This window comes from Rousettus aegyptiacus, unplaced genomic scaffold (assembly GCF_014176215.1).
Source record: "Rousettus aegyptiacus isolate mRouAeg1 unplaced genomic scaffold, mRouAeg1.p scaffold_m13_p_2, whole genome shotgun sequence".
Classification (NCBI taxonomy): domain Eukaryota; kingdom Metazoa; phylum Chordata; class Mammalia; order Chiroptera; family Pteropodidae; genus Rousettus; species Rousettus aegyptiacus.
In genome coordinates this window covers 165,618,437-165,639,807 of record NW_023416295.1, presented here as the reverse complement: position 1 = coordinate 165,639,807, position 21,371 = coordinate 165,618,437, and the positions used below count along the sequence as shown (strand labels likewise).

General features: G+C 39.2%; 2 protein-coding genes across 10 annotated transcripts in view; one reads left to right on the top strand and one right to left on the bottom strand.

The window, feature by feature from the left end:
- The first annotated feature begins 878 nt into the window (after nt 1–878).
- Nucleotides 879–18,161, top strand: MTERF2 (mitochondrial transcription termination factor 2). 6 transcript variants are annotated; one of them, XR_004955814.1, is made up of 5 exons: nt 879–1,085; nt 7,041–8,309; nt 8,866–9,013; nt 10,308–10,377; nt 15,404–18,161. XR_004955814.1 is itself a non-coding variant. In XM_016148065.2 (2 exons), the coding sequence occupies exon 2, from the start codon at nt 7,100–7,102 to the stop codon at nt 8,255–8,257; it is 1,158 nt and encodes a 385-aa protein (XP_016003551.1). In that variant the 5' UTR covers nt 879–1,085; nt 7,041–7,099; the 3' UTR covers nt 8,258–8,446. The 6 variants fall into 6 exon arrangements, 1 of the variants encoding a protein (XP_016003551.1); XR_004955811.1 differs by having other exon boundaries at nt 10,308–18,161; XR_004955812.1 differs by having other exon boundaries at nt 8,866–10,377.
- Nucleotides 11,740–21,371, bottom strand: part of TMEM263 (transmembrane protein 263) — a 15,370-nt gene continuing 5,738 nt past the window's right edge. For 3 of the 4 annotated variants that reach the window (XM_036237419.1, XM_016148066.2, XM_016148068.2), the window contains exons 2-3: nt 16,792–16,861; nt 11,740–14,650 (exon numbers count right to left, since the gene is read on the bottom strand). In XM_036237419.1, the coding sequence (XP_036093312.1) occupies nt 14,364–14,650; nt 16,792–16,855 (351 nt within the window). In that variant the 5' untranslated portion in view covers nt 16,856–16,861 and the 3' untranslated portion in view covers nt 11,740–14,363. The remainder of the gene's footprint in view (nt 14,651–16,791; nt 16,862–21,371) is intronic. The other variant, XM_016148067.2, reaches the window with a different exon arrangement.

The window sequence follows — 21,371 nt, the reverse complement described above, 5'->3', positions numbered from 1 at the left end:
GCCACCAGCTTAGGAAAATCACAGCTGTCCTGCCTCCAACTCCACACGCAGGTGGAGGACAAGCAGGCAGGATCAGGGCGATCTATCCTTGGGAACATTCGGCTCCAGTTGCGATTAATCATGTTACTGGTTGTCAATATCTTTGTCCTCCGCAAGAATGTAAACTCCGAAACAGCGAGAGCCCTTTTTACTCTCCATCATCTTGTCCACCACGGTCTTCTCATCGCTGTTTCACACGCTTGGCACTTAACAGGCATGCCGCACGTCGTTCGTTATTCAATTGGGTGGACATATGAGAATAAACGGGGCAGACATTAAGCCTGGCTGTCAGGAAAAACTATAAAGTTGGCATCACAAGTAATAATTGGAATGTGAACCTCTCTTGACAGTTATCAGAAAAGGCAAGTATTTAGGTGAAGGCGCCAGGAAGGCTTTTAAAGTTCTCTGCTGGGTTGGGGGATGGAGAGGGTGGGTAGCCAGAAGGCTAGATCTGCTTCAAAGAGGTTTGGGGCTTTTTAACACTACATTTCTTTTGTAAATTAGTTCTGTGGGATTATTTGGGAAATTCTGAATGACGCTAGCTCGAAGATACAGCGGTTTCTGAGTTACTTCTACGTTTTTTCTCACGGGCTACTGCCATTCCCCAAGGGACAGAACGACTGAAGCTCCAACTTTTTCAAATACTGGGAAGGAAACGGTGTGAAATTGCCACAGGCAGTAACTGCCGGCACCAGGCGACAGCCCTTGGAAAGCTGGTTCCCAGGCGGGCCGGGCCGCGCGAGCCCCACCCCGCCCCGCGGCGCCCGCGGGCGTCGGGGGGTCACGTTGCCTGTGCCCCGCGCCCTGATTGGCTGCAGCAGGGCAGCGAGGGCGTGCGTCTGCGGGCCCTCGGGTCCCCGGTGCCCTGTTGACCGCGGGCAAAGGGGCAGGTGGCCTGCTTGTCGCCGCGGAGCGAAATTCGCGAGCCGCTGGGGACCCTCGGCCTAGTCCCCAGCCCTCGGAAAGACGACTGGCCACGAGGATCAGCGGCCGGACAGAGCCGGGGGCCCAGGACTCACTGCCCCTTAAGGAGTGGACACCGACAGGTGAGTCGCGACCTTCCTCCCGCGGGGGTGATCGTCACGCGCACGGCAGCGGCCGCGAGGCAGGGGTCTAGGGCCGCCCGCCGCGAAACCGCCCTCGCGGCCCGCCGCCCGGCTCCGCCCGGGCGCCGCAGGGTGGGTGTGTGGGTTTCGAGCGCTCCGTGATCTTTTTACTTGGGTCTTCGTTTTTCCTGGCTTATAAACATTGGGGTTAATTTGAAACCGTCGGCAGATCGTACACGTTATAAAAGTAGAATTTAATTGAAGTTACTGGCGTTTATATGTTATGCATATTACAGAAGTGGATTTCACGCCTCAAAAATGTCTAAGAAACGTGAAGTTTCTTAAAATAGCCTACATTGTGTTTTAACAGACATTTACCAAAAGCATTATACCTGGGCTCTGGAGCCGAGCCGTTGGGTTTGAATACAAGGCCTACCCTTTATTAGCCAAGAAACCGTGGGCAGGTTTCTTTACCTGCAGCTGTGTTCTCGTCTTTAACATGTGTTGTTGTGATGATTTACTGAGTTTTCTGAATGCTGTGTGATTTATGATATCAACTAATTTAATCTTCCCCTCACCCAGGATATAGTGTTTCCATTTTCCTGATGCTCAAACACAGCGAATGACCAGGAACTAAGTCCAGGCAGCCCACAGTTTTAGCCACTACATTAAGTTGCTTCATGAACTTGGCTTGTCAGTTCCAGTTGACAAACACTGATTTTGTTCCTCTGTGGACCAAGCTCTTTGCTGGGTGCAGCGGGTTAAGCAGAGGAGCACCCGGCCCTCGTGGTCCCTTCAGTCTCGTACAGGTTGTTCACAGTTGGGCTGCAGGGCACCCATGAATCCTGCCACAATCTTTTGCAAACTGTGGGTATTAGTCTTTTTCTTTTTTATCGAATGAGAGTCTGTGACTCTCATCAGATTGGTCTGTAATCCAAGGATATGAAGACACATTTTAGCAGAAGAGCTAGTGTTAGCATAATGCCTAACACGTTGTATAAGTGTTTTAAAAAAAAAAAAAAGCCAAAATACTACTGGTTGAATAAATAACAAACTTAAGGGAGGATAGTGCTACAGTAGGGTCGAGAGCAAGGTGCCACGGAGGAGCACACAGCAAAGTCACTTGCCTAGGAATGCCTCCTAGCATCACGGATGTCAGCCAGGTGAAGGGCAGAGAAGCAAGTCATAGAACACAGTGGCGACCAGTCCGTGCCCTCATGGAGGGTGAGACAAAAAACACATGAACAGCCGCAGCTGTGACAGGTGGCGCCGAGGAGCAGTCCTTGGTTCCATGAGAGCCTCCAATGGGGACAGGAGGCTTCATCTGTTCATGGAGGTCATGGAAGTTTCCCAGGAAAGTGACACTTGACCTCGGAGTTAGGGGCACGTTGAGCCTGGAGAACAGTCCTCAGTCTTCAAAGACCCTGTGGTGGGAAGAAGTGGAGCACCAGGGACCGAAAGGAAGCGGGCGGTGGCTGGTCCAGGGAGAGGGGGACGGGGATTTGGGTGGCAAAAGAACCCAGACAGAGAACCCTTGTGGGCCATGGCAAGGTATTTTTATTTCGTTTTAAGTCTTTATCCCAAAGTGCCATTGGAAAGCTTGTTGTAGGGAGGTGACAGGATCCCATTTTGAGACGAAGCTGGAGAGGTGCCCTCGTGAATTAAGTGAAGCCCTGGACAAGGACAGGATCAGGGGAGAGAGTCTAGAACCGAGCCTTGAAGATGAGCCTCCAAGGGAGGCAGATAAAGGAAGGTCCGATATGTAGGAAGGAAGGGGGAGAACTGGGAGAATGGGAAATCCTGCAGGTCACGTGAGGGAGATTTCACGGAGAAAGTGGTCAACTGTGCCCATACCGCAGAGGTCAAGAGATAGGAACTAGAGCTACTCGTTGGCTCTAATCACATGGGAGTTGTTTTTATTGGAAGCTATATAAGTAGGAGAGACAATGGAGAAAAAGGAGAATTCACAAGAATTAACTGATGGGAAGAGAAAAATAGGGGTTTAGCTGGAGTGGCAGTGAGAGGAAGAACCGTTGAGGTGAGGGTGGGAGCCTCGGAGAGGAGGATACAGATGAAGGAGTGGGTACCTGAGAAAGAAGGGCCCTGCGGATCCCAGGCCAGAGGGCTTGGGATCAGCGCCTGAGTAGGGATTACCGGGATAATGAAAGGTGTTAAGTGCAGGGAAGAGGCTATAGCAGGAGGTTTATGTTTGGTGTGATGAGTTGCTCTCCTTTCTTTGTAGGAGTGGCAAGGGTATTGGTTAAGAGTGAAGGAGGGAATGGGGTTGGGGGGAAGCTGGAGATCTGAGTTGAGAAGATTTGACATAGTAGGTGGGGGATGTGCAAGAGCGAATTGACCAGACATTGTTTTAGGATGGCCTGACAGAAGGAGCCAAGTACGCAGCAAGGCCAGAAAGTAGCCACCTGGCTCATTCAGGGAATTACAAAATAGTGGGGGAATAAGAATGGAAGCTAGCTAGAGACAGGAGCTGCATTTACTGTATAACAAAGGAGGCATCACAAATCATGGGGGAAGGAACGGATCGTTCAGAAACGGTGCTTGGAGATAGCTACACTTTGATAAAATCTGTTTAGAGTCTTAGCTCACAATCAAATTCCAAATGAATTGAAAGAGCTTTTAAAATTCAAACAAAAATATATAAGGAAATAGAGATAAATTTTTATCTAATCATCCGATGCTTAAAAGCAGTAGGAATCATGAAGGAAAACTTCCCTGACCCTTTGCCCACTTAAATTAACCACTCTGTTCTGACATGTACTATATATGAACCTCGAAGACATTCTAAGCCAGACATAAAGGACAAATATTGTATGATTGCACTTACATGAAGTTCCAAGAATAGGCAAATTCATAGAGACAGAAAGTAGAAGTTACAAGGGGCTAAGAGGAGAAAGGAGTAGGGAATTATTGTTTAATGGTTACAGAGTTGGTATTTGGGATGATGAAAAAGTTCTAGAAATAGTGATAGTAGTTGTACAATATTTTAAATTTAGTTTATGTACACTTAAAATGGTAAATTTTATGTTACACATATCCTACCACTAAAAAAAAACCAGTTTGATATGCTAAAGCTGGAGAAAATATTTACAAAAATAATATTATTCTTAATATATTTAAGAGTTTGTATACAAGAAAGATGGCCATTTAAAAGGCAAACGGCAGTAATAATTCACAAAAGGAAATGAAGATGGTCAAAATAATTTAAGAAAAGGTTAGCCTCACTAATAAACTGAAGTTAAGCTAGTGTTATATTCATTTTTCACATATTAAAATTAAAACTGATGAATCACTAATACTGCTTTTAGACTGTCAATTGAAATAGTTTTTCTGGATAGTAAATCAACAACTTAGCTTTTCAAATGTTCACACATCTCCTTTATAGTAATTCTACTCCTAGGAGTTCATCCTAAAGGAAAAAATAGGAAATGTGGACAGATATTCACCATATACCAAAGAATTCAGAGAGCCCAAATGGTAGGGAACACATTACAGAATTATAGGAAATCCATCCCATATATCATGCACTCATTTAAAATATGTAGAGTGTTTTTGATGCCAAAGTTAGATACAAGTGGATAAAATAAAAGAAGAAATTGTGTATGTGTTGGATATTGATTACAGAGTCACAACACTTGTGCTTTTCTCTTTTGCAGTCAACTGTTCATCCGAGAGAGAATGAGATAGAACAAGACATAATAAACAGCTTGTTGTTCAGACAGCTCACCTGAGCACGTGGTAACTTCACTCCGTAGTAAGCAGGAAATGGGAGACAGTCCGCTTTTCCCGTAGGTTCACTGGGCAAGAGCCTCATGCCTGTGTTAAATGTTGAATATTTAATGATCTGTCGGTTTTTGTACCTTAGCCCTCACAGCAAGCCAGCTCCTTCATCTGGTGCTTAGCCAACACTGGAGTGTGTTCCTCCTTTGGGTGTCCAGTGTGGGGCCTGCTTAAGAAATTTTCAAGGAAAATTCTGAGTTTTTGTCATTTTCGCTTTATTGGCTGAGTTTAGAACCTCACATATAAGGCAGCTTTATATATTTTAAAATGATAATAAAGAACATAGAATAAAACTGGACTTGTATATCAAAATACGAAGTTTTCTGTAGGTGGTAGGATTATGAAAACTTTTCCCCAGTTCCTATACTTCTTAGAATTTGGCAAATTCTCTATGGTGAGAATGTATTGCTTTTATAAGTAGTTATTTTGGATAGCCAAAGCACTTAAAATGGGATTTTCAGTAACTCTTTGTAAAAAATTTCTTGTCTAAAATATAATTTAAAGTCATATTACTATAAGAATTTTAGCTACAGGTCTTTCCTACCATTTATTGAGTACTTACTGCATACCAGGCTCTGTGTGAAGTACTTGACGTGCATTTTTAACCCTTACAATATTCCTGTAAAGTTTACCTGCTGTGTTCTCCATTTTACAGATAGTACTATTGTGATTATAACTAATATTTATTGAACATGTATGGTGAGGCACTGTTTTCATCACGTTTGTTTACTTGTTTAATCTGAGGCCAATCAACTTTCCCAAGATGATCCCATAAATTAGAGCCGGGACTGCGTGTGGACAGTTTGGCTGCAGAGCCCACACTCCTTCCAGCATGTGGTACAGATGGGCGGCCTGAGCTCGTGGGCCCCCTTGAACAGTGGCCGCGTGGGGCTCCAGCCTAGATCCGCCTCTGCCCTTCCTCATTGTACCTCCTCCTTTCTGTGAAAATCCAGAAACTTAAAAAATTCTTAGAAACTTAAAAAAATCCTTTAATATTTACATCTTGGCTGTTGAGGAATCACCTGAAGGAAACTCTGGTCGAACCACTGGAAGTAAAACGGAAGCTATGCCTACAATTGTTTTGGACATTTTGGACATTGTAAGCACTAACAATGAGGTGTGGTTACAAATAGTAAACCAAAATGAGAACATTGTTACTTGTTATTTTTTTTTCTTTAAAAATAATCATTTCTTTGGATGAGTTAAGATAGGCTTGAAAGGCGAAGAGTCCTTGGCAAACATGGCAAGGGCATTATTAAGGGCAGGGATCGGAAATGGCTTTTTTGCGGTTTAACTTAATACCTACAAATTATAAGGGAAGGCTGCTGAAGGAGTTAGCTGAATACGTCAGTACTACACACTTTTGTGGTAGGACCGAAACACTTAACTCTCAGGCGCTGAAAGAACAAAGCAAGCATGTTTTCATTACTAGAGACATAATAGTGCCAAAGGCTGCAATGCATTCGGCACAGTATAACCATCTCTAGGTGCCTAAAGTAAAGGTATCTAGTGGGGACAGCTGGTAGACCGTTCTCAAAGTCGGTCCCCATTCCACAGCTGACATGATCCCCCATTGGCTCCACTGGGGCAGCCACATGGCATTTCTCATTTTACCTGGCTCAGACTTATTTTAAATAAATTAACTGACAGACTTCAGGTAATAGTTATCCAGCAAAAATGTTTGCTCTAAAATATAAAACTAGAGATGACCCCATTCCCTTTCTTGGTAAGTTTTTGCTTCAGCTAACCATCACCTTGAAAATATAAAACGTTAAAAAATGTAAACCGTTAACAAAAAAAAAAAACCCTGTATGTAATGTAGATCTAAAGAGAAACATATCAAAGTTGTAGGAGGAGGAATTTATATCAAAATAACAGCCAAGGTCTGTGAATTGTTGAACTTTTTGTGGGCTTACTGCTGATCTGTAAAATAGAAATTACGACTTCACAAGGTTGTCGCAAAGCTCAAATAGACAATGTATTCATAAAGAGGTATAATTCCTTTAAAAATTAAGAGGATATATGTAATATTCCATGTGAGTAGTTTTCCTGTCTAATTTAAACATCTCTTTTCCATGCGAAGTTACAGCTAAATTTGTGTTTGTGTTCTAAAAGTCAGCCCTCCTTATGTTAAAACGTGTATTTTCTTTCTTACAGGCACCATGAGTACATTCTGAGTCCCAGGACGGTGGGGAGTAAGCCAGCGGATTGCAGGCATGTCGTGGAAGTTGCTGATGAGATCCCAGCCTTGCAAGCTGTGTTCTTTGAGAAAGGTGCTAACGGCTCCCACACACAGACCTATTTTACCACGCTTCACCTACACAACTGATAACCAGTCAAAAAAAGAAAACAAAAAAACAGTGGATAAACTCTATAAATTTTCAGTTGACGTCAGGAAAATTCGCAGATTAAAAGAATGGGTACTTTTGGAGGATGTAACCTATGTTGAAGAAATTGCAAATATTTTACAACAACTAGGTGCCGATGAGACTGCTGTAACCAATATTTTGGAACGCTGCCCAGAAGCAGTTGTCTGCAGTCCAGCCGCTGTTCACACCCAAAGAGAACTCTGGCAGGCAGTCTGCAAAAACGAGAAAGAGTTAGTCAAGTTAATAGAACAGTTTCCAGAGTCTTTCTTTACTGTTAAACACCAGGAAAACCAGAAGCTGAACATTCAGTTCTTTCAAGAGTTGGGACTCAAAAATGTGGTCATCAGCCGATTTTTGACAACTGCATCTAGTATTTTTCATAATCCCGTTGAGAAGAATAAGGAAATGATAAAGATTCTCCAAGAGAATTATCTAAATTTAGGTGGTTCTGAAGCCAACATGAAAGTTTGGCTACTAAAATTATTAAGCCAAAACCCATTTATTTTGTTAAATTCTCCTGCATCTATAAAGGAAACACTAGAATTTCTACAGGAGCAGGGTTTCACAAACTTTGAAATTCTCCAACTTCTGTCCAAACTCAAAGGGTTTCTTTTTCAGCTTTCCCCAAGAAGTGTACAGAACAGTATTTCCTTCTCTAAAAATGCTTTTAAATGCACAGATCATGACCTAAAGCAACTCGTTTTGAAATGCCCTGCCCTTTTATATTATTCTGTTCCCATTTTGGAAGAGAGGATCCAGGGATTGCTGAAAGAAGGAGTTTCCATAGTTCAGATAAGAGAGACGCCAACGGTTCTTGAGTTAACACCGCAGATAGTACAGTACAGAATAAGGAAACTGAATTCCTTAGGCTACAGAATAAAGGATGGCCATCTAGCAAATCTACATGGAACGAAAAAAGAGTTTGAGGCTAACTTTGGTAAAATTCAGGCCAAAAAAGGAAGGCCATTATTTAACCCTGTGGCACCATTACATGTTGAAGAGTAAGGAAGTTGCTTTTCTCTGGCAGTGCAGAGTGAAACAGTGATTCAGTTTACAGGTACCAGTCATTTTAAGAACCTGCTTAAGCTTCTGAATTCTGTGTAAATTACTTCTAAATTCTCTGACTCATTTGCTCTGTTTTAAAATATAAATTGCCTTTTTAAAAATAAAATTGGTAATTTTGACCTTCAGCCATTTTCTTCTAAACCCTTCTACTGTTAAATGGCACATCAGTGTGATATGTGATAAGTGAAATCATTTCTAAGAAACTGACAGGTGCACTCCCTTCATTCAAAGCCTGGGTACATTTTTTTTTCACATGGCACATTTCATCTGGGATGCAGACCCGGACTTAATCACCACCACCACTCTGAAGCCTCACCCTACTGCGGTCTGAGTTCTGTAACTTAGTATTAAGTGAAACATCTGCAGACTTCTAATACATTTTTCAGAGAAAGTTGATTTTATTTCCTGGTTGGAATAAGTGAATATCTTTGAGAACCTAGTATTACTCGTCCAAAAAGAACCATTAGAGCTTACTTATATTTAAAATTGCCCGTTTTATATCTCATGAAACACTTTAATGTGCATTCATTACTTTCCCCATTTTTCAGATGAGGAAGCAAACTTAGAAAGGCCACTCAGCTGCCAAGTGACAGAGTGCAGGTTGACCATGATCTGACTTCTTTTCAAACCTTGTAAGAAAAGGATTGCTCATGAGTTGGCATAAGAAAAGTCACCTCTACCTGACCTTCCAAAAGAGTGAGTACCAACAAATTTAGGGATTTTTATAAAAACTTCTCTAAAATTCCTTGAATTTGAAAGGATTTAATTTATATGCATTTGAAGTAAATGAGGCAGTTTTAAAACTTCCTGAAAATCCATGTTTGCCTATAAAAAGAGAATGTGTGAGGATCATTATTGATTTTAGTAGCATTTCAAATTTCTATTTCTAGATCTTGTTCCAGGATAAACATTATCCAGATAAAGACTGGCTTGCTTTCAGCTGTGGAGTTTGAACTTTGTAACAAACCTAACAATTGAATGACACTCAAACATCTGTGCACTCTGCGTACATGATGAAAAATGCAGGCCATGTCTTCATTCAGCAAATCCAAGTAACCCTCCCTATCTGAATCTATTCAGTTCCTTAGGAGAGTGAAAGAAATCTTTGTGCAGCACCTACTAAACGCCAGCTGGGCACATTGTGCTTTGCAACCAACCCTAAGAGTTTGGTACTCTTGTTTACTGCTGTTTGACCAATGAGGGGACTCAAGCACAGAGAGGGTAATTCACTTACCCAGTCACGTGGGAATGTCTTTTCAAGGAAAAGAATGGCAGCCAGTAAGGTTGGAGCAGGGCTGAGTGGTACAAAATGAAAGATGACCGTCACAGGTCCATCTAAGGAGCAGGGTCTCATCCTAAGTGTGATGGAAAACCCTTGGAGAAATGTGAGTTTGTGCTTGTTCTGAAATCATCAGTCAGTGGCGCTCTCCCTCTCAAGTATCTCTCGGCTTGGAATGCATTATATGGTCACCTTTTAGATGCCAGTTTTGAGATGCCTGCTAGGTACCTGAGCAGAGATGTCAAGTAGACAAATGGCGAAGTTGGAGCTGTGAGAAGTTAGGAGTAGAGGTGGGTATCCAGAGGTCATCTGCGTATCTGCGGTTATTTAAAACAATGACTGTAGATGAGCCGGCCCAGAAACAAAGTGTAGATTCGTAACAGTGGCTGGCCAAACCTGGAAAGGGTTGACCAGAGGCAGAAAAAGAGGACGTGGTTAATAACGCTGAATGCCATGGAGGGGTCAACCAAGACAAGTGACCAGTGGATTCGGCAAAAAGGAAATCGTCGGCCCTCCTAACAAGAGTGATTCAGGTGGAATGAGAAAGGTAAGAAGGCAGCTGGAGTGGGTTGAGAGAACACAAGATGAGAAAGGGGCAGGAACTTTAAAGGTTTTCCAGAAGTTTTGCTGCGAAGGGAAGCAGAAAAACAGGTTGTGAGATTAATTTTCTTTAAAGAGAGCAAATACTAAAACATGTTTATATGCTGATAGATACGACCCAGAAGAGACAGACAGATGAGAGATGGAAAACTGCAGTATCAGCATCCTTGAGGAACCGAAGGTGGGCTGACTTTGGGCGAGAGCGGAGGTACTACTGGTCCTGGTCCTTGGAGAGAGGGAACAGAGGCAGGAGAGTCACTGGTTAGGGAAGGACAGTATGGGAGGGGAGAATAGCAGGAGGGCTGGAAAGAGGAGATAGGAAATAGTTGCGAGTAAGAGGAAAGTGAACATACGAGAGGGTATATATATATATATATATATATATGAAAGTTCAGCAGAGTTGAATGACCATGTGTGCTTTGTGGCCATTAATTTAAAAAAGAGCCTAGTCAGCACAGCAGCGAAATTTAGGTGTGCAGGCCCAGGCGGAGAACCTAGAGGCAGTTATGGTTTTAGAAACACACTTGTAACTTACTCTGACTTGAAAAGATTTAAAAAATCCACATTCATGGTCAAACATGCAGTATATTGACTTTATTTTCCCTTAGATCAAATCCTATTCCATGTTTTCTTTGGTAAGCCTTTGAACCTCTCTGCGTTTTTCTATTTTTGCATTCTTATTCACGTCTATGAATAAAATTTAAAGTATTCAAAATCAATAACATAGCAGGAGATATTCTTGAGTCAACATGAGTCAAATTTTATTTCCTGTGTGAAAAAAGGACTCGAACAAAATCATTTCCTTTAAATAATTTGTGTATAATTACACTAAATTCATTTCTGTAGCAAAATGTAATTAGCTGCCAAAGTAAACATGATCACCTGGAAGGCTCCAATGGGCTCACACCTGGTTAGCTTGGTGAATCAGGCACACAGCACTCAATGCCAACAGCAGAATGAAGGACTAGTTATCAAGTAACCTCATTTCTGCTTCTGAACATAAGGTGAAAAAGTTGTAACTTACACTAATCCAGAGTGATATGGGAAATTCAACTAACAAACACTGAAAGTTAGCCTGTTCCGTATTTGTAAAGAGAATAAAGGTACTTTCCTCATGTTGATTAAATCAGATAATGTATGGGTCTGTAGATGCCAGTAAATATCAATTTTCTACCTTCCTCCACTGGTGCCCATTCCTTTGAGTCATTTCTGTCCGATGAGAGGTGGAAGTTGGTTCCACAGTTACTCAGCACAGAGGGAAATGCTCCCTACTTTATAACTCGTTCATCAGTTCCCAAGTTTTCAAGTGCACAGGAATCACCTGCAGCAGTTGTGAAAACTGTCTTGTAGATTTAGCAAGTAAGGGTAAAACCTAGAAATCTGCATTTTTAATCTATGAATTGTTTAAAGTGTATTTGTATTTCATTATTGTGTTAGTGTCAAAATACATATTCAGTATTTTGTTTCTGCATTTACATCAAAAAATTTAAGAACTGGCTAGTTATTTTCTGAACTGCTATGTAAAAATTTTAAGAGTACCCTGTTTTAAAATTTCCTTTATTTCCTTAGATCTTTTGAAACATTTCATCTTTTGCAGATCATAGTGCTTTATTAACAGATTCATGTATTCTTTTCCCATTCCTTTAATACAAAAAAAAATTCAGTCATCAGTTATTTTCATCTGACATTTCACTAAGTGCAGGATTCATAATGTCAACATTATTAGAGCAGTCATCACGTGGGTCACACAAGTTTATCCTCATTGTGACAAATACCCACTCAAAAGATAAGCTGAATAACAGACGCCTCCAGGTGTGTACAACCACCTTGCTTTTTGAAGTGAACTACTACTGTTTAACAGGTCAAACTGTTAATCTACAAAAATAAGCTGGAAAAGACTCAAGTGTACAGCTCTACATATCATCAAATGGCAAGTTCATTTCAACAAGAACCTCTATAAGTGAAGTTGTACAGTTCTCTGCTATCATTGCAAAAGCTTCTCCTGAACAAAGTTGTAGTTTAGAATTTAAAACAAACAAGATAAAATGTACCAGTTGGCTTTTCTGTAGCAGAAATTAATTACAACCATTTTCCTCAAGCAATGTTAAAGATAAGTAAAGTTGAAAATAAATATGCAGGCATACAGTAAATAAAGTCTATATTTAGAAATTCAAGTACAAAGCACAGCAGACCCTATGACTATAGAAGGTAAATTAAAAATATAAAATACCAATGAAGCAAGAATTTCTTTCAAATAGCAGGAAATAAATTCTCCAACACCATTATTTAGATCATAATTTGTGTTCATCTGTTAATTTTGATTAAAAAAAAAGCCTTTGCTAATTGTATCTGACCAGATATACCAACAAATATACCTTAAATCACACAGCATGAAATAAATGGCCTTTAAGTTTTTGATGAACTGAACTCCCTAATGACTTTTCGGGTTTGTATACTGCAGAAAGGTTCAAGAACCTGTTGATCTCTTAAAATCCGTGCTGGTATTTATGAAAGCTTTTAAGAGTTATGTTCTTATTCATTTGTCAATCTACATTATTATAATGGAAAACTCTAACTCATTTACAAACATGTTCACGCCTTGGGAGCTGGAGTAGTCTAGTCTAAGTTCCCAGGGATGCTGCTCGACTTACTCCTGAGCATCACGCCTTCCCTCCCTCCCCTCGCCAGGGAAAAACGTCTGCAGAATGGAGACAAACTTCCAGACTTGAGTATAAAGAAAACTAAGATTTTTCAGGCTTGGATTATAACCTTCAGTTAAGAGTAATTCCAAATATATATATGCCACTTTTCAAATTTTTATGAAACTGAACATGAAACAGAAACAAAGATGAGATCCAACCTAAGTTATATTCTCTGAAAATGAATGAGACATGATGATGAGATAGGTTAATAAGACATGACATATCACCCATTGTCAGTAATATCAATTTCCTGCCTGAAGTTGACTTGGAGAATGGTACAGTCTACAGGTTTACAGTTGCTTTACAGGATGGTAAGGTAACATTTTAAAAGCCTATAAACGATTGAAAGCACATATATGTATTTTTTACATTCAAAACTAACCTATTTCATTCAGTTTAAAAGTCGGCCTCCACGTATTTGTGGTTGCTTCTACTGTGTTTTTTAAAAGGGGCACTGCTAATCATTTAAGCCATCTTAGAGATAAAATAGGTATGAAAAATTTTTTATATATTGGATGTTCTAGGTGATTCTTAAGAACTTTAAATTATCCTTTGTTCTTCCTTAAATCCAAAACTCTTCCAACATAGCTTCTGATCAGTACAGAAATGTTCCTTAGGCACTGTGAGGTGTATGGACAATGGAGCATGAACCCAGGTTGTAGCATACAATTTTGTTATAACTACTGACAGTTAACAAGTTTTAACAAGCACTATCTTATCTGCTGAGAGCAAGAAATGCCTCTACCCAATGACTCCTGAGATTCTTAAGGGGGAAAACTAATTTCACAAACAACTTTTAAGAGAATCCACATACAATTTTAAGAACTGCACATATATAGCGTTATTAGGAAAGATGTTTTCTATTGTAAGGCATCGATGATTAAATTAACATAATGCATATCTAACAAAAGATGGTTAACACTCAGTATCATAAAACCACTTATCTTTTAAACTTCTCTAAGTCCTGCTACTTTTACCAGCTTAAATAAGAAAAGAATGCCTCTTGGCTTAATCAACTATGGTTATAAAAAAACTAAGACATCTGAAACTATTAGGCACGTCAAAGTTACAGTTTATGTAGTTCAAGGTTCCCTTCTGAAGGAGCAGACGAGTTACCTGGCACATTATACATATGGAACTGTAAAGACCATCCACTAAATTCAACTTTCACATTTTTAGTTAAACTAAAAGACTTATAGTAAATATTCAAATATATCATATCTTCAGTTACAACTGAGTAAGTGTAACATTTTACCAGATAAAAAGCTGGAATTTAAGTATGAGAAACCTTCACACACTGTGCTAGTATTGGTCTCTTTTTAGACGAAAGCCAGTCATCAATACTTTCAACACAGCAGCTTAGAAGATAAACGTCCAAAACAGCTGACTTAGTTGTAGTCCATAATTTAGCAATTCAATGCCACTGGCATCATAATGCTGTGGAGAGCAAGTGTATCTCCATGTTTTAGTCAGATTTGTCTTTCTTCTTTCCTGTTAATGGCACTTTGCTGACAACAGCAGACCCGACAGCTGTGACACCTCCAGCCACTGCAGACACGCCCCCTTTCACCAGCCCTATTCCCACTGAAGGCACAGTTGTAACAGCTGTTTTGGTCACCTCCAGACTTTTCCCACCAATCCAAGCCACACCACCAATGGTGGCACCAACAGCTCCCTTCGTGACACTGAAGATGCCCCCGGTCACGCGGGACAGCATGCCGGGCTGTTGCTGGGGGTGATCTTTCATCGAACCTAATGAGAGAAAATGCCATAAGACAGTTAAACGCAAGTTCTTATAAGAATAGCACAAATCATTACTTTCTAACGATCAGGATATTCTGACAAGGTTAACCACATAAATATAAATTTTTCATATTCGGCAATGGCTAAATTTATAAAAACCAATTTTTAACTGAAATTTGAGTAATAAGCATAGTTAATATAAATTTTAAAACAGCTGAAAGAAATGATGATATAATAAGCATTTAAATATAGTCATTCCCCCCTTATCTGAAGTTTCACTTGAGTAGTTTGTTACCCACAGTCAACCAGTCTGCATTAAATGGAAAATTCCAGAAATAGACAATTCATAAGCTTTAAATTGTGTGCCTTTCAGAGTAGCATAATGAAATTTTGCGCCGTCCCCCTCCACAGGGCCCAGGAGATGAGGCATCCCAATGTCCAACATACCTACATCGTACAAACAGTACAATGTATTTCTAAAGAAACCACATTCAGATAATTTCTTTCATAGTATACTGCTATAATTGTTGCATTTAGTATTAGTTATTCTTGTTAATCTTACTGTGCCTAATTTATAAATTGAGTTTTATCATAGGCATATATATAGGAAAAAACAGTATACATAGGGATCAGAACTATCCAAGGTTTCAGGCATCCACTAGGGGTTTTGAATGTATCCCCTGCAGATAAAGGGAACTACTACATTATGTATAAAATCATGATGGAAAGGATTACATAATTTGTAATTCTTTTGTAATCAAGGTCAGTAACTAACACCAAGAAAGGAGGAAAATCCTGATTCGAGGATAAAACATCATTACTTCATGCTGAGCACCTCAGGTAGGATTATCTTGCTATGCCAAATTTAGTGCACATGCATTTAATGAGGACAATTTTTCTTGGTCAAATCAGATAAATATTCATGCTATTCATCTCTTTAATTACAGTGTGCTCTTAAATTACCCCTGTATAAATTATCTATTTTGCAGACTACTTTTGTGTAGCAGGTTGCCATACACAACCATTCCTGAGGCTCATTCTCTTCTTTGACAGTCATGTTTCCGGACAGCCTTTATCTTGTTCCTGATGACTTTCTCACAAAGCCCTTATTAGCTTTCTCTTTGAGCCCTAACTTTTCAAAACTCTGGGGTTCTAATCCTAAAAAAATAAAGCAAAGAAAACAGGTGAGCTAATAATATTCTAGGCTATTCTTCCATCAAACTGAGACTAATCAGCTTAGTTACCTTCATTCTTTTTTAGGGTTAAGTATGAACTTTTCATTGTATTTATTTTCCTAACAATTTCAGTTTTGTCTACCAACACAGGAAATAGAGGAAGAAAGTTTTGCACAGTGGGTAACAGAACTGGGGAGAAAATACAACACACTGCACTAGAAGTTCACCCTGGGCCTCTGCTCAGAGATGTCCTAGTCCCTCTGCTGCGCCAGGCTGGTCTGTCAGCCACTTCATCCCTTATCCTGCAATTTGACTCTCTTTCTTACCTATTTTCATTGTCCTGTACAAACGTGCAGTTGTCCAAGGACATCACTATTTGAATTAAGTGTAATAATTTACACCAAAATTGTAAATAAAAAATGCCTACAGGCATTTTCTGTATATAGTCAGACATTTAGCTGTTAACATGTTTCCAAGGATTTCTGAAGTAAAGGTAAGAATAAAATCACGATATCACAATTTTCAAACTAAAACAGAATTTGACTTAAGTGTACCATAAGACCATGTGTAATATAGGAAGAGAGCTACCAATTATAATGTAATGAAATAATAGGAGTTTAACAACAAATATCAAATGCCTCTTGAGATTTTGTATACAACATCAAAACTAAACAGTCTATCTTTCTCTGTACTCCACTTTCACTTTCTTTACAAATGAAAGGATATTCTTACTTGTGAAATAGTTTTAAAATAGAGTAAAATTAGATTTTATATAATAAAAGTTACATCATGTCCCCATTCACCAATATCTGTTTTCTTTTTAGATGCTAAAAAGGTTTTCATCTTCAATTACGTTTGGAACATATTTACTGACAAAGTAAACAAGTTATGTTACTTCAAATTTAATAAAAACAATCAGAACTTTAATTCACTAGGATTTTTTCCCCATTCTTAGTGTTACAGATGCATACTTACCTTCTGGTGGTTCATCACTAAGGTAAGATGGGATTTCTTGCTGATTTTTATCTGCCTGATTCATGGTCTGCTAAAAAAACACACACACGATACTTTAATCTCAACACAAGACTAAATCTTATCACATGCTCAATTAAGACTTGAAATCAAGTTTATTCAGATTAACATTTTAAAACACTCACGAGCCTATTTCATCTTGTCTCTCTCCTTTGTGGTATTTAAGAAATACTTTTAATTATACTAGTGGACCGAATATTGAATTAGTTAACTGTAATTTACTTCACAACAGACTTAAACTTATACTATGACTAAAAGATGTGTTCGATGTGAAAAGATTTCTTTAAAAAATGACATCCTTTTTATACAGAGATGGCACCATCCATCTGAGATGGATTTTGATTACATTTTTTACTGTTTTTAGAGTTCTTACAGATAAGAAGTGAATTAAAAATCTACTATGAAAGAATATATATATAACCTCTAAGTACAAGTAGGAACCTAAGAAATAAAACTATGTTGGGATGAAGAAAACAAATTTTTCCCAATTTCCTTTACTATTTTAAAATATTTGTTTCTACAGTCACTTGTTTCTTAGTCTATATTTGTTTCTTAGTCACTTGACTAAGTAAAGATTAAAACAACTAAAGACTGGTCTAAATGTGTTCTTAGCCAGAAAACAAGGGTTGTGGTCCCAGCAGTCAGATAAGTATTTTCTAGTCATAAAACCATGAAGCCCAAATTATTGTATCTGTGCATAAATTAAAAGGATATTGTGAAATCCTGCCATCTGTGACAACATGGATGAGACTTGTGGGCATTATGCTGAATGAAATGAGTCAAAGAAAGGCAAATACTGTATGATCCCCCTTACATGTGGAACGTAAAAAAGCTGAACTCATAGAAACAAAGAGTAGATTGGTGGTTGCCAGGGGCTGAGGGGTGGGGAATGGGAGAAATGGAGAAATGTCGATCAAAGGATACAGATTTCCAGTTGAGTAAGTTCTGGAGATCTAACGTACCACATGGTGTCTATAGTCAACAATACTCCGTTGTATACTTGAAAGTTGCTAAAAGAGTAGATCAAAATATTTTCACAATAACAAAAAAAAAGTTAACAAAAAAAGAGGTGTATATGTGTATCAAACCAGTATAGTTTACACCTTATTCTTATACAATGCTATATGTCAATTACATCCCAATAAAGCTGGGAGTGGGGAGGGGAGGAGGCCATTGTGAAAACTAACAATGCCCGGTAATGTTTTAGGTGAATGAGATTCTATAGCAGTGACTAATACAGACCAAAAAATCTCTGCCATCATGAATATCCCATATTGCCTAGTGGGGGAAGACAATAAATAATATACAAAGAATATTCTGTGTGTCAGATGGTATTCAATGCTATGGAGAAAAAGGGATAGAGGGGAAGAGGATGTGATATTTTATTTTTTTAACGCCTGCCGCACCTGGTATTCCTAGGTGGTCTCCCATCCAAGTACTGACCAGGCCCGACCCTGTTTAGCTTCCAAGATCAGACTAGATTGAGCATTTTCAGGTGGCATGCCGTGACAGGATGTGATAACTGTAATATCATCGTCTGTTAAGACCCTATTGGGGTGACATACCAAAGAGACCAGAATACACGATATTTGAGTGAAGAGCCCTAAAGGCAGAAAAAACATCAAGAGCAAAGCTCCTAAGGTAGGAGCTTACCAGGACCAGCAAGAAGGAACAGCCAGAAAAGTGTGGCAGGGGCTGCATCAAAGGGGGGTGGAAGAGAGGAGGTCAAAGAGTGAGGTCTGGACTGCACAGGCCCTAACAGGCCCCGGGGGTGGTTAGCTTTTAACTGAGTGAGATGGGGAGCCAGTGGAAGGCACTTAACGGAGGGGTGATAAGTTCTGATTTATACTTTTAAAAGATCATTCTCATTGTTGTGGGGGAGAATAACAGGAGAGCAAGAACAAGCAGAAAGACCTGTCAGGAGACTTAGCTTGTTTTTAAGGTTCATATATATTATCGCATGTTTCAGAACAAAATGGTTAATTTTAAGTGGTCAAAGGAAGGTCAGGGAAGTTTCCCTTTCCTTAATGATTCCTACTGCTTTTAAAGTATCAGATTAGATAAAAATTCATCCACATTTCCTTTTATATTTCAAAGATCAAGGCAAAAAATGGTGGTGGTGGAAGAGGAGTAGTTGTGAGATGTGGGATTTTTCAAAGGTAATTTTAACTTCATGCAATTCAATTTGCATTGCCTTTAAAACCTAAAGCTTGTATGAGATGAGATTTCACTGTACCCCGCAGAATCCCGCAGCACATGTCAAGAACTTAAATAAATACCTTTTAGTTGCTCTAGTGAAAACCCTGATCAAGCCACTTAATCGAGAGCACCTAACCGTATGTTGGTCTGGTTTGTGAATTTAGCACACCATTCCCATAAACACTTAAGATTTAAAAAGTAATAGTAAAGACAGGGGAAAAATCAGCTGCTGCATTACTGGGAGGAGAGTTCTTGACTGACTTGCCTTAATTTTAAAACTCCCTTAAACCAGAATGTTAAATTTATTTCCATTCATATTTATATTTCTTTAATTTGTCATCATGGTAAGATTCTGGGATCAGAGAGCCTGAATCTGAATCTTGACTTGACCATTACCTGTGTGGCTGAGAACAAATAAACTAATTCAGACCCTTGCCGTTCAGGAAATATATAACATAGAAATTAAAGATATTTTCGCCCTAATTCTAAGATGAGAATACTATTGAACAAATTCAAAACCAAACGTGCAGAAACCCCTGGTAGAATGCGTGTGACCCTTCCTAAGGAATGATGATTTTAAAGCTACTTTCTTCCCCCACTTGACTGTCAAGTCCTAGGAGAGAGAGACTTTGTCTAGTTTGTTCATCACTGTAATCCCAGCATCTATATACCCTACACGTGCAAATCAGGAGATCACCTGGCTGATGAGCACTAATCAGTAGATGCTACCATTCCTTGTAAGAAACATGGGAAAATTATATACACGTATACATCTTACATATTTTAGCTGCAGTTTAAAAACAGGTGTGGTAGTAATTGAATACATTTCAAAACTGCCTTTCTGTATATATTCCACAAATCCCTACTAAGAGTCTTACTTTTTCCTAATATAAAATCTTTTTTTTAAAAAAAAAATATTAATATTCCACAAATATCGATCTTGTAATGAAAAAAACCCCACCACTTAAAAGATTAGAGCCGCTTTATACAACAGCATAAAATAAGCAAATTCATCTAAATAATATGAATTGACATTATCCTCCTGTAGACAGGCAATGTGGAGCATGAGCAGAGTTACATTGTCAGACCTGTGCTTTAAGAAGCTAAACTGAAGCAAAAAAAGATTGCAGGACAGAGATTAAATACAGTAAGTGGCTACTTCAGTAATCCAGTGAGATAGAGTAACAGTCTGAACTCTCCCCAGTTTTTCCTGTCTAAATAAAGGTTTGGCCCAAAAACCTATGAGTCACCCTTGATTTCTTTTTTTTCTTTTTTTTACATTGTCATGTGACATTGGTATATTGTTGCCTAAATAAATCCAGACTACTACTACCTCTCATCACCTCTACTGCTACCACTCAGTTAAACCATCACACTCTCTTAACTTGGACTACAAAATCTCTTAACTGGCTTCTAACCTAACACAGTTGGAGGCTAGACCTTTTATTCTAACCATGCCATACTTCGCTTACGCCCCTCCCAATGCTTCCTATTTTCTCAGAAAAAAATCTAGAGTCCATACCTTTGCTTTTGAGGCCTGGCATCTAATGCTCTGATACCAGAATATTTCCTACTGTTCTGCCTCTTGTTCATTCCACTTTAGTAACACAGGAGCTTCCTTGCCCACCTTCTCCTGAAAGGCTCTTCCCCAAAATATGTACATTGTTTGCTTCCTTACTTCCTTCAGGTCTTTGTGCAAATATCCCCTTATTAGAGGTCTTCCTTGATCATCTTAGAATAGATAAGCATCCTCCTACTCCTCTCCCTATCATTTTCACCTAACCCTGATCTATTTTCTTAACTGCTCTTGTCATTTAACATATGTATCTCTTTACTTTGTGTTTCTCCCAGTTAGAATGTAAGCTTCATGAAAACAAGGCTTGGTTTTGCTCATTGCTCAAGCCCCAGAGCCATACCAATGCCTAATGCATGGTAGACACTCAAATACTTACATTTTTTTTATGAAGTAGAACATACCATGGGTATTAAAGTGAGATAAAATGAGAATATACCATGTAAACTCCTGGTATGAGCAACTAAACAGAGATGATGATGAAGACAAGGGACAAAAGGGGAGAAGCCATTTACTTCTAACAGAAGACGAACTTTAAAAAAATTTTATTGTGGTAAAAACATAACATGAGTCTACCCTCTAACAAACAAGTGTACATTATTGCTGACTATAGATACAATGAAAAGACTTGTTTTTGAACAGCTGTATTTAAGAGGCCTTCAAGACACCCACAGATGTTTAGTGGCCAACTGGATTTAAGGGGCCTGAAACTCAGCCTGAAGTCTGAATTGGAGGTGAGGATTTGAAAGTG